We start from the raw sequence: 13,559 nt of genomic DNA, 5'->3' as shown, positions 1-13,559 counted from the left end.
TGAGAATCATTGATTGGCTGCCTCCTGCACGCCCCCTACTGGGAATCGAGCCCGCAACCCAGGCATGTGCTTTTGACCAGAATGGAACCCAGGACTCTTCAGTTTGCAGGACAACTCTTTATCCACTAGGATGCCAATACTATTTTAACAGAGGTTTGACACCTGGGAGGTCTCAGAAGTACTTGTGCTGCACCTAGGCAAGCCTGCTGAGTCAGAACATTTATGCCACAAACTAATCAATGCCATGTCATCTCACCCATCAGGGGCTGTTTCCAAAATAGCCCAACACAGCTCTCAGCACGCCCAGCCCCATCAGGAGCTTCCAGGCCCTGGAAGCAGTAACTTGGAATATATGGCAAGCTGGTAGTCTGGGGCCCATGCACACCTGCCTGCAGTTCAAGCCAAACCTGAAGTAAAAAGTTACACCCAGAACCCCCTACTCCCCAACCGGATTTAAACAAGGACAATGTAGAAAGTCAACTTAAATTGCAGCAATACACAGCTCCTGTTTCTGAACTTCTTGCTTTCATGGATGATTGACTTTACTCCCATGTAGAAATCAGTTCACATTTCCTAGTGCCTGCTGCACTTAGTGGAAAATAGCCTCTAAAATAAAGTCAGCATCTGTGCTGGAGGAGCAGGCTCCAAACCTGCTTCATGGCCCTCCCAGGCAGGAACACGCACCACCCATGCCTTAGCTAAGGAAGGATGCTCTGAACACAAAGTTAAATGTGGCTATACTACCTTTTATTAACAAAAGTGTGTAGTTGTTGGTAATTGTCACCATGGAGAACACAAACCATGGGTAAGACACACCAAGAAAGATATGCCAGCTGGGAGATTGAAGCACGTGACCAGAGGCTACAGTCAGGATGGCAGCAGGACTGCCGAAGACTGCTGCCCAGGCACCAAGATTGTGGTCAAGGCATCGCCGCAGTGCTGGAATTAAGGCAAAAAAAAACAAAACAAAACACACACACACAAAAACAGGTCCTCTCGCTAAAGAGTGTCCTCAGTGCTCAACATGTAACAACACGATTACATAGGTACTCCATTTAAAAAAACAAACAGACAAGTTCACAAAACAGTTCTGGACACTTAAACTCTAGGTTTTCTTTTTGGCAGCACCAGACTAAGCTTGGTGGCTCTGCAGCATTTCCGACTTCAGGTGCGTTACAGTCTTCTGAGAAAGGCCCAGTACTTCAGAACGCCTGGTGTGGCTGCGGAGAAAGAACAGCGCTGGCAACAAATAGTAAGACAACATATCAAGACCTATAGGAATATATTTTGATGTTCATAAATGTACATATGTTTAAGCATTCAATCTGATATCTTCAATACTTTCTAGTTAACATATTTACATTAAATGTACTTCATAGGCAAATTGTCTCATCTGTATGTAGGAAGGCCAAGGCCATGTTTCTTGTTGACACACCAAGAGAGATATGCCAGCTGGGAGATTGAAGCACGTGACCAGAGGCTACAGTCAGGATGTTTACCTGGGGCCTGTAGGCCTGTGGAGTTGGGAGATGTCACTGTCATGATCCCCCATGAACTCACCTGCGACACACCCTGCAAAGCACGGAACACCTCTTACTCAGACTCCTTATATGGCAGCATCAGAGAAAGAGAGTGCCGCACCTCCTGAGGTAGAAGCCAGGGATGGGTTTCCATTCCATGGCTCCGCGCGCTGAAGCATTGGAGCTGGTACAAAGGCTGGGGTACACAAACATGCCCGCTGGCTCACAATGCAGCTATAGGTGCTCTGCTGCCTGCTGGCTGTGGCCTGGTTGTGGAATTTTACCCACCAGAAAGCATTATTGGAGCCCAAATCAGAAACTTTAAATAGCTCAGTGACACTGATGCTTTTCCCTTTGGCTTCAGAAAACAATCACGACCGAACATCTTCAACTATGAGGCAGAGTTGATTGGAACCACGAAAAACACCTTTTCAAAAAACATTTAATGAGGTAGCTGAGATCAAAGATAAAATCCACCGCATACACAAAGGTGCGCAATAAGTGCACATTTAAAAATGTAGTTTTAAATGCAAACTGATACAATGCCTAATAAATGTTCTTTCTTCCCAATACCTAAAGGTGCTGGCAAGCCTTTCGAAGAACCCCTTGTAGAGGGAGACAGCAAGTGGTTGGGAGAGAGTGAAGTGGAGGGGAAGAGGAAGGCAGGACATTCTGGGCACACAGCTTTGGCTGAATTGGTAGTGCTCCCCATGAGACTAAAATGCAGTGGGTGCCAGAGAGAACAAATACCACGCAGAACCTGGGGACATGATGGGGTGCAAGGAGACCTGACTTGAGGCAGCAGGAAGTCCAGGCCTGGGGCACTCTCATTAAGTCTAGGCAATGGTCAGAACTCTGACCACCACCACCTTCCAAGCCCCTGAAGCCATATCAGAGGAAGTCTGGCCACCTGCTGCCCTGCCACAGCCACCTGCATACTGGGGGCTGCTGCCTTCAGCCACTGCCCCGAGTTCTCAGTGCGTGCTCTCAGACAAGGATGGCTTCTGGCTGCACAACACTGCAGATGCTGACAGGAAAGCCCTCACTTGGAGCACTGGACAAAAGAAAGGGGGTGGTAGCAGCTGGCAGTGTGGACTAAGTGCTCGGCACTGTTCACACACTCACACATGCAGACACAGACACAAACACACACACACACACACACACACATGCACACTGACCCTCATAGAGCAAGTGACAGTGTGGAAAGCAAGCAGCCTCCAGACAATGCAGAAGTTTTGGGAAGACAGTGTGGAAGGGCCTGAGGCAAGGCTGGGGAGGTCCTGGGTAAGAGCCTGGATCCACCTTCTTCGCCACCCTTCCCTCCTGTCCTCCGAGGCGAGGTGGCTCCCAGCACACCAGGCGCCTGGCAGAAAGGCAGGCACCAGGTCGCAGTGTTAGGTCTCCGTAGGGTACTTGCTGTAGGCCAGAGGAGACAGGGCCTGAAAGCTGCTCTCTCTCCAGGTGCCGGGTGGGGCCTCCGTGCGCCCCAGCTCTTTATATTTACCCAGAATGTTCCTGGCTTCTTCTGCGTCCCTCAAAGGGTTCTCTCCATACTCCTCCTTCAGCCACTGCCGGTACTGAAGAAGTTGAAAAGAAAAGCAAACGTCACACACACACCAGCATGCATGTAAGACTTTTATACGTTACATACAAACTGGGAAATACATGGGCATGGGCAGTCACAGCTTTGTGGTTGGTCAGGCAGTGTCAAGAAGATAAATCACTGCTTCTTCAAGGCTTTGGCATGAACATCAGCCAAACCTAGAAAAATGGCACTTGACCCCCAGGGAGAGAAATGAAGTACACAGGGCCCAAGGAAGATGGTAAAGGACGATATACTGTGGCTGGAGCTAGTGAACAAGGGACCAGGGAGGACTTCACGTGGGGTGCAGGTGAGGTGTCCTTGGACCAGATGTTCTCTGTGGGCCTCTCTAACTTCAACCCCCATGCTTCCAGGAGTGTGTGGACAGACAGGCACCTTCCCAGGTTCTTCTGCGTACCTCCCGAGTCCCCGGAGCACAGTTACCTCATGCACTTCATGCTTCTCAAATTCCTGGAGCTGTCTCTGGAAGCCCAGGTTGGGGTTGGCACAGGACCTGCCTGCACGCACAGTGTGCAGGGCATCTTCCCAGCCAAAGTCAGTGACGGTCATGATGTACGCGATCACCAGAGTCACACTCCTGGAGACACCGGCCAGGCTGTGGGGCCAAGAGAATGGCCCGTGGGCAAGGAAGGTTTAGGGTCTGCAGTCTACCTTCTGATCCATTTAGAGTAAGGACTCTATGGACCCGATTTTAGAGTCTTCCTGCCTTGGATTGAGCATGGACAGCAAGCCAATATGCTACCTGGAAATCCCTCAACCAGGGACACAACCAGGCAGAGGACCTGAGAGCGCGCGCACACACACACACACACACACACACACACACACACACATGTGCTCTGAAATTGAGCCATGGTGTATGCTCTGTGGGCAGTAAGGGTTACGTGTCTCTAGCAGGCTGAGTAGGGTCCTATTGTAAATGCATATGCAAAGTAAGGTGGTCAAGGAAAGGCTGTGCTGCGTCAGACTTGGAGTGTTCTAGTAACGGTTTCTGATGGGGAAGTTTAGCACATTTCTCATTTTGAGAAAAGCCTATATTCAGATTTGCACAGCTGTATGAAATATAAATTCCTAGACTATGAGACCTACAGATAGTTAAATATAAATAATATTAACAATACGGTAATAACACTAATAAAGCACTTTGATGCGATCTCTCTTCCCTAAGGCTTTACCTCAGAAATGATGAAAGCTTTTAAAAAATACATCCTCTTGAGCTGCAACCTGGAACCCTAGAGTCCAAGTAGAGAAAGGAGTTCCTACAACACTCCTTAAAGTGATAGCATTGTTTGCATTTTCATTAGAGCACATTTTCATTAAAGCATGCACGCATGCACGCATGTGCGTGTGCGCACAAACACACACACACACACACACACACACACATATTTCTTATTGATTTCAGAGAGTAAGGGAGAGGGAGGGAGAGATAGAAACATCAATGATGAGAGAGAATCATTGATCAGTTGCCTCCTGCACACCCACTACAGGGGAACAAGCCAGCAACCCAGGCATGTGCCCTTGACCGGAATCGAACTCGGGACCCTTCAGTTCGCAGGCTGATGCTTTATCCACTGAGCCAAACCAGCTATGGCCCCAAAGTGCTTTAATGAAAATGCAAACAATGCTACAAAACCCACCATTTGTATTTATAACATATCTTACCCTTTTTAAAAGTGAAATAAATAACACACTATTTCAAGGACTTTATAAAATTGCAGAACACCCTTTTTTAAGCAATCAAACTATCTATGTTCCTACTCCCCCATGACGAGTTCCTGGCCCTTAGAACAAATGACAGTTCTCATGAATGACCCCTGTGGACACTGTGCACTGGACCCCCTCTACCACCAGGGCTGCCTCCCACTTCAGCAGAGGCACACCCAGTGGCACCACTGTGTATTTCCAGACAGCTTCGCTGCAACAGGGACTTGAGCTGCTGGTCAACATCGTGCCTCATTCAAGGCAGAGAGGCAGGTACTCAGCCTGCACTCTGACACCGAGCATGGCTCCAGACGCTGGCTGCTGGATCCCACACAGGTTAGTGATGCTGCCAGATGAAGACAGAAGAATGAGAGTGAAGGGAGAGCCAACGCTCTGGAAGAGCTCACACTGTGCCAGGTTCCGTGTGCTGTCCTTCAGCTCCACCTAGCCCAGTCCCTTACTCTGCAGTGTGTATACACATGCATGTATCAATATGTACCTATATCTACACCCAGAGTACAGCTGAATCCAGGGGCACAGTTGTATGTAACTGCTTAATTCTAAGTCTATTCAGATCCTTTCAAAGCCAAACACACACAAAGTCCCAACCTAGATGGAGAGGGAGCCGCCACTCTGGTGCTACAGTGACGCAGTGCTACACACCATACACATAATCACAGCTCTGTGGAAGGAACTGTACTACTCTGAAAGACCCTGAGGGGTCAGGAACGAGCCTACAGTCTGTGCCCTCCATGGAGGCTGCTCTGATGGAATGGCAGAGGTTGGCCACAAAGGCTCTGCTGTCCAAGGGCCTGACAGTCCCTACAAAAGTCCTACCTGTGAAGACGAAAATCCTAAGTTTTAGGGTTCTCTCTCAACAAAGGCCAACAGTGTTGAATAGTTTTGAACAAAGAGGAGACTCAAGTGGGGTGTGTGTCTGAGGTTTTGAGAGAGGAAAAATACCATTAGGAGATAAAATAATTAACTGCACACAGGGAAGCCCTGAGGATCAACCAAGCTGAATGGCTATCAGGCAAGAGGCATACATACCAGTGGACAAGACAGCCCTCTCCCCGGAGCCGGCACTCGTGAATGAATTTAATACTTTCTTTGAAATGTCTTGTCCTGAGGGGAGAAAGAGAGAAGTGACATTCATGTACTCAACACATGATGACAAGTCCACCTGAGGTTTGTTAGGTCTCAGCCGTACAGCTTTCCGGCCACACTGTCGGGCAGAGCTGCCTGAGTGTCAACGCCCATCACACGCCCTGAGACATAGGGGACTGAGGCCAGGTGCTGCCCACATCTGGGCTGCTTGGAATTTCTCTATTGCCACTGACTGGTGGTCATGGTGGGTGGCTTCTGCCCAGACCCACGGTCAGTCTGGCCCCCTGATGCTCGGCAGCATACCGGAAACCCCACAGCCACTTTGGTGAGGAAGATGCCCACGTTATGCAGGCTCCCTAAGTCCAATAAGCTAGTGCACTTCTGACAATGAATAACCAGTAAGTCTTCCACACCGGCCTCCTCCTGTCCCAACTGTGTGACAGAAGAGCTGTGTGGAAATGACAACTGCGGCTCCAACGCCTACCCACTCAGCAGCTTAGTGGCTGCGTGGCCTCAGGAAAGCCTCTTGGCTCCCCTTAACCTCTGCTGTAAGTGGGAATAATGTTTTACATGCCAACATGCTCCATGGACTCTAAAGTTCTCTAGGACGATAAGCCATGACCCTCACTTCTGACCCTCAGCTTTGCTGCCATGCATCTAGTTAGAAGCGGAAATCCAGGTGCAGTGCGATGACTGCCACAGGCACTGACTGCAGAGAAGTTCTGTGTGTTAGGTGCAGAAGCCTAGCCGCTCTGGGACAGGCATAAATCTGCAAAGTGACTCGGCATTGTAACTCTACTGCCAAAGACTGGCTTGGTATAAAGTGGGCAAGGAAAGTTTCCTGATGGAATCCTGACATCTGAGTGCTGTTGGTGCTGAGAGTCCTCAGAGCCAGAGAGGGGCGTGGAGGGGTGTAAGCATGGGGTGAGGAGGCCAGGAGGAAACCAGCCCAAAGGCCAGGCGCTGTAGGCTGATGGAGGGCTCAGTGCTCAGTCTTCCATTTCTCAAGCAAACCCAACAATGGGGAGCATGCAGCGAAACCCTCAGGCTCTGCAGGTGGCGGAGCAGGTTCCGCTGCACTGACTTCCTTGGGCAGCAGCGAGCCCAGTCTTCAGAATCCCCTCTTCTCTTCATTTTCTGGCTGAAAAGTGTAGGGAAAGCTCATGGTGGAGACTTCTGGGAAAGTTTTCCTCCTGATAAAAGGAAAGCTATCGCAATCCCAGGTTTCCTGCTAGGGCACTGGAAGTAAGCACCCTGCCTAGAACTGTATCAGATGTTTGGGGCCACAGGGGACAGGCCTCTGAGTAGACAGGTAACAGGATGGTAGGGGGACATCAAGGTGTTGCTGCCCAGGCCTGGGAGCACCCATTTTCAGACTTCTGGGTCAGGGAGTTAAGTATCTTTATAACTTAAGGCGCTGTCAATGAGATATTCTGTTACCTACAGCCAAATACAATCTTCCTGATATCAGCAACTAATTCAACTGTTTTAAACACATGGAGCCAACTCTTCTGGCTTAGGAGTGGCTACAGGCTGCTGTCAGCAATCCGCTTCGTGGTTTACACAGTGTGCCCTGTCCCCCTCTGGAGGCCACTGCACAGGGGAGACAGGACAGGGGAAGGTGGGTCTGACTATAGAGCCAAGCCTGACAGCCAGCCCAGAATCCAGGCCCACCCCTGACTGGAGGCTAGTGGCTAAGGGTGCAGCTGGAGTGTGCACGCAATTGTCACCAGGCCAGCCACACTGGGACATCTAGGGGATTTGAAGAAGCCTCCCAGGCCACAGCCTGTGGTCCGGCCTGTCCTTTGTGGGAAAGCTGCATCTGGGATAAGACAGCAGGGAAGAAGAAAGCAACCAGAAAGAGAAGAGCACATATAGGAATAAATGACAACTGCTTTAGTGCATAAACCACAGACTGCCTGGGAGCACTGCAAAAGCATCCAGTGGCACAGGAGTTAACAATGCTCCACCAGGCAGGCAGGCCTTGCTGTCTGGGGACAAGGTGGGTGCTACGGCAATCATCAAGATCTTGCAAAGGTGACACACGAATCCTTTTGCTGAAACTTCAGAGTGGGAACACCTTAGTATATCCAGTTTTTATACTTGCACGTCCCCAAGTATTTGCACAATGGAACCTAGGTCTTAAGCACTGTGGAGTGTAACCTGGGTTCAAGAGCAGCCTTGTCACATCTCAGAATAAGAGGTGGGGGTATGGGTGTGGTCAGGAGTGCAAATCCAAGTTTGCCAGGGCCTAGAGACAGTGTGTAAAGGAACTGAGGGGCTGAGGATGGGCCCTTACTCTGTCCCTGCCCCCCACCCCAGACCCTTACTCCTCTAGCTCTGACTGTATCCAGTGCAAGTGCAGAGGAGCCTAGGAGGGCTCCTGTGCACCCTGCAGAGCCCAGGGTGCCTGGCCCAGGGGTGCAACAATGCCAATAAAATGCCTGCTCAGAGCCCTACTACGAAACTTGACTCATAACATTTTAGGCACGAGGCCAAGCCAAGCAGGCATTCCTAGAAATGCCTTTTCCAAGAAAAGCCAGGAGGCAGGCGTGCTCACTACTGCTTTGGTGTGTAGGGAGTGGGGGGTTATTTCCAGGGAAGCTAATGACATAAGCCCAAACCCTGGCCATTAAACACCCTCCTCCACAGTGGGAAATACCCAGGACTCTGGTCCTGATATTGCTCCACCCTTTGACTGAAGCAGAAGCATAGCCTGAGGCACCATCTCACCACAAGCTGCTTCCATAAACACAGGTTCCCTATTCCTGCTCCTCATTGTGTATTTGCTTCCACACAAAGAACTTGGGAGACATTCTAGACTAAGCAAGCCAGCCTGCTGACTCAGAAGAAAAGCACGGCCTGCACGTGTTCCAATAATGCCTGCTGCTGACACCCAGAGGGAACACCTGGCCACATGTTCCACACTCACCCAACAATGCTGTTGCTGCTGCTGGTGACCACCCAGAGGGAATCCACTGGGCAGACAGAGGGCACTTCAGCCGAGATATCCTTCATCGGGCTCAGCAAACAGCCCCATAACTGTATTGCCCAGGTGCCCTTCCTCTTCTTCCTCCTCAGTCTGTGCTGGCCTCCTTGTGGACCAGCACATCCCCAACCCCTCCTTCTCCATCCAGAGACCAGAACCAGGGCCAGCCATTTCCTGATCTCCAGAGAGCTCCCAGAAAGGATGGTGGGTGGGTCTAACCAAGCCACACCATATGGTATTCATCTTTGTACTCCAAGACTATACAAGTCTTGGTCGCTGCGATCCCCCTGTGGGCATGAGGAGTCCTTCCTGTGAGGACTCTGCCTCCGTGAGCAGAAACCCAGAGATGGCCCAGCACCTTGATGGCAGCTGGGCTTACTCACAGCAGCCATACAGTCAGCAAAGCCGCCGGAGTGAGGGAGCTTCTCCTTCCCCTCAACAGAGTATGAACATGTGTGTGCACCCTTAGATTATTTTTCCTCAAAAAGGAATGCTTAAGAAAACCATAGCAAATGGGAGAAGTGTTCTACCTGGCCCCAGCTCTAGAGAGTGAGCAAATGTCAGTCCAGGCCCCCCAGGCCCTGTCTGGGCCCTCCCTCTGGGGCACAGGCCACGAAACTCTCCCCTCCTCCCCCCCAGAAGCAGCAGGAAGGAACATTCTGCACCCACAAAGGCACTGGCATAACATAAACACAAAAAGCCAATTCACATTTATATCAGCGATTCCCCAACTGCTATATTTCCTGTACTGTCAACATTTTAAAATGGGGCAATGTATATACCATATTTTTCTTTCCTTTCAAAATTATTTTTATTATATGTTTCAGCTGTACATTATAATTTGACATCTGTATGCACTACAAAGTGATCACTCCCAAATAGTCTAGTTACCATCCATGACCATATAATTGATCTCCTCTTTCCCTTTCATTTATTCCCAATTGGTAACCACAGATCTGTTCTCTGTATCTATGAGTTTGTTTTAGTTTTATTTTGCTTTTTGGTCCTTTGTTTATATGTTTGTTTTCTAGATTCCAACTCATGTGGTATTTGTCTTTCCATCTGACTTATTTCACTCAGCACAATACCCTCTAGGTCCAGTTATGTTGTTGCAGATGGCAAGATTTCATTCTTTTTTAAGGCTGAATCATACTCCACTGTGTATAAATGCCACATTTTCTTTATCCACTCATCTATTGATGGACACTTGGGTTGCTTCCGTATCCTGGCTATTATAAATAATGTTGCAATAAAGATAGGGGTACATATATATCTTTTCAAATTAGTGTTTTCATATTCTTTGGACAAATACTCAAAAGTAGAATTGCTGGGTCATAAGGTAGTTCTAGTCTTAATATACAATAGTGTACAAGGTTTCCCTTTCCTCCACGACCTCCCTAGCATTTCTTATTTATTTTTGCTAATAGCTATTCTTTGTGGTTTTGATTTGCATTTCCCTAATAATTAGAAATGTTGAATATCCTATATAATAAAAGGCTAATATGCAAATTGTCCCCTCTACCAGAAGTTCGACTAGGAGTATGACCAGGGGGCAGAGCAGGGCCGGCCCACTAACTGCCTGCAACTCCTCCCCCTGGCCAGCCACCTGAATTTGTGCACTGGGCCTCTATGTGTCTTTTGGCCATTTGTATGTCTTCTTTGGAAAGATGTCTATTCAAATCCTGTGCCCATTGTTCAATTAGGTTGGTTGTACCTTACTTTTCATTCTGGCAGATAAGGTTATATTTTATTTTTATATTATTATTATTTTTAAATATATTCTTATTGATTTCAGAGAAGAAAGGAGAGGGAGAGAGAGATAGAAACATTAATAATGAAAGAGAATCATTGATCATTTGCTTCCTGCATGCCCCACACTGGGGATTGAGCCTGTAACCTAGGTATGTGCCCTGGTGGGGAATCGAACCATGATCTCCTGGTTCTTAGAGTGACACTCAACCAATTGAGCCACACCTGCTGGACAGACAAAAGCAATCTAAAAAAAACAAAAGACCCAAGAAAAAAACAAAAAACCTCTTTACCATCTAGTACAAGATAATTTCACAAAGAATAGTTCAATACTAAAAACCCTAGAAAGGCATAGTCTAAGACTAAAAAATAGTTCAAGTTAAAGCCTTATGAAAAATGCAATACACACTTTCCATGTATTTTTCTTTCCTATAGACTGAAACGTTTTTAGGAGCCATGTGTGAGCACGTGTATGTAAGTTCTCATATGTGTATGCATCTGTTTGGAAAGGCCACCGAAGTCCACTTAGCTCTTATCTTGCAAAATTGTTTTTTAAATAATGAAAATAAAGAAAAATGTAAATAAGGAGAGAGTACAGAGGACATCAGCTTCACTAAATAAAAATACAAAAAAAGACAGGGAGGTACAATGAGACAAGAAAGTTTTACTGAATTTTTAAATATCAGCTCTCTGTACTTTAATGCCTCTTCTCCTCAGGAGAACCTCAAGCAGTTTAGAGATCTGTTTGATTCCCCAACCCCGGGATGTCATGAAGCCTTTACAATAATGAGAGAATGCTGCTGACTGCCCAGCACAGACCAAGCTCCCTGTATTTGACCAAAGGAGAAGATGAAAAGTAAGAATTATTCCCTTAACTAGTGACCCGATGCATGAAATTCATGCACGGGGGGAGGGGGTGGTGTCCCTCAGCCTGGCCTGTACCCTCTCCAATCTGGGACCTCTCGAAGGATGTCCTACTGCCGGTTTACAGGAATTGGGCCTAAACCGGCAGTTGGACATCTCTCTCACAATCTGGGACTGCTGGCTCCTAACTGCTCACCTGTTTGCCTGCCTGATTGCCCCTACCCACTCTGCCTGCTGGTCTGCTCGCCCCCAACTTCCCACCATGCCAGTGTGTTCATCTTCGACTGCCCCCCTTGATGGTCTGCTCGCCCCTACCTACCCTCCCCACTGGCCTTCTCACCCCCAACTGCCCCCTGCTGGCCTGCTTACCCCAAACTGCCGCCTCTCCCCCCACTGTCCTGATCACCCCCAACTGAACCCCACTAACGACCTGCTCACCACCAACTGGCCCCCTTGCTGGTCTGCTCACCCCCAACAGTGCCCCCTTCACCAACCTGATCACCCCCAATGCCCCATTCCCCAATGGCCTGATGACCCACAACTGCCCTCCCATCTTGGCTTCTAACCACCTCTATCTCAGCCCTGCCACCATGGCTTCGTCCAGAAAAATATCTGAAGGGTCACCTGGAAGGTCTCCCAGTCTAATTAGCATATTACCCTTTGCTAGACAGAGAATTGACCTTTCTGAGCAGCAGATTTGCAGCAACTGAATGCCAAGTGACAGCAATGTTTCAAAAGATAAAAATTAGCAGAAGAATTCCTGTGGTTTGTATAGAAATCTGTGGGTAAAGATTTAGGATATAAAACCTTAAATTATATTCAAAGTTGGAAATAATTTTTAAAATATAAGTTTAAAACAATAAGCAATACAGTTTTCTAGAATTTATTTTGTCATTAAATATAGGGACTCTCACCCTGGCTGGTATGGCTCAGTTGGTTGAGCACTGTTCTATGCTCCCAAAGTCACCAATTCAATTCCTGGTGAGGGCAACAGGTTCGATCCCCAGTTGGGTCATGTCTAAGAGGCAGTCAAAGAATATTTCTCTCTCACACTGATGATTCTCTCTCTCTCCCTCCTCTCCCTTTCCCTTTCTCTAAAATAAATTGAAATATTTTAAAACCTTACCAATCTTGGTCATTAGGCATTATTATTATTATTATTATTATTATTATTATTATTACTACAATATCCTCTATAGAAAGAAAAAAAATATAGGAACTCACAGGCATCATAAATTACAAGTGGCTGGACTAAAGAACTACCAGTTCTAATTGGGTTACCCAGAGACACAATCCCTCTTTCTTTTTTAGCAAGAGCATTAAGATTATTTGTCTTTTGACCTCCCACAATGGTTGAGCATACAGAAATGAAGGTTCATTCCATCCTTCAAATGTTCCTAATATTTACAGGCTACATAAAATGAGATATGTCATATAGACAAAGTCAAATGCTCTGCCTGCAAGAGTAAGTTAGTAGTCTGCTTATATTCTGAAGCACGCTTCCATTTAGAACAGCGGTCACCAACAGGTGGTGGTCCGAGGACCACTGGTGGCCTGTGAAGTCCAAAAGTTTGGCGACTGCTGGTTTAGAAAGCATGCGATGCTTCCCAATAAAACATTTCTAACAGGTAAAGAGAAAAGCTATTTCATAGGCTGTCTTAACATACAAAGCATGCTCAAAGTTCAGCTTAACTCCATAATCTCCATCTAATTTCAGTAGAGCAAGAAAAACTTATAGAACCATGCCCAAAACGTTATGCATAAGCGTTGGTATTATGAAGGATTTCAAAATAAGTTTCCGTAAAGACCCACACAAATGCCTGTGTGCCTAACTCCCAGAAGTAGAGTGCCAATTTTTCTGTCTTTTGGTGAACTATGATCTGGCCTCAGTTTTTCAATTGCAACAGAGGTTGTGCTCTGGTAAGTCTTCACTCCAATAGCAGCAATGTGCATTCTCTACACTAGCATCATTAGCCCCAAACATGGCTGCTGCAATAACTCCCAAATGCAAACTCCTCTC

At 47.5% G+C, this 13,559-nt stretch overlaps 1 protein-coding gene across 4 annotated transcripts in view; it reads right to left on the bottom strand.

The window, feature by feature from the left end:
• Positions 1-725: 725 nt before the first annotated feature.
• The window catches only part of DUSP22 (dual specificity phosphatase 22), a 59,056-nt gene continuing 46,222 nt past the window's right edge, over positions 726-13,559 (bottom strand). Inside the window, exons 5-8 of one of the 4 annotated variants that reach the window (XM_084872264.1) lie at positions 5,881-5,955; positions 3,550-3,721; positions 3,028-3,100; positions 726-1,220 (exon numbers count right to left, since the gene is read on the bottom strand). In XM_084872264.1, the coding sequence (XP_084728390.1) occupies positions 1,174-1,220; positions 3,028-3,100; positions 3,550-3,721; positions 5,881-5,955 (367 nt within the window). In that variant the 3' untranslated portion in view covers positions 726-1,173. Of the gene's footprint in view, positions 1,240-1,267; positions 3,101-3,549; positions 3,722-5,880; positions 5,956-13,559 lie in introns of those variants that run through there. The other 3 variants (XM_084872263.1, XM_084872262.1, XM_084872265.1) reach the window with 3 other exon arrangements.

This window comes from Pipistrellus hanaki, assembly GCF_964339955.1.
Source record: "Pipistrellus hanaki genome assembly, chromosome: 2".
In the NCBI taxonomy this organism is placed as follows: domain Eukaryota; kingdom Metazoa; phylum Chordata; class Mammalia; order Chiroptera; family Vespertilionidae; genus Pipistrellus; species Pipistrellus hanaki.
The sequence above is the reverse complement of the archived record's forward strand: the minus strand, read 5'-3'. Positions and strand labels throughout refer to the sequence as shown.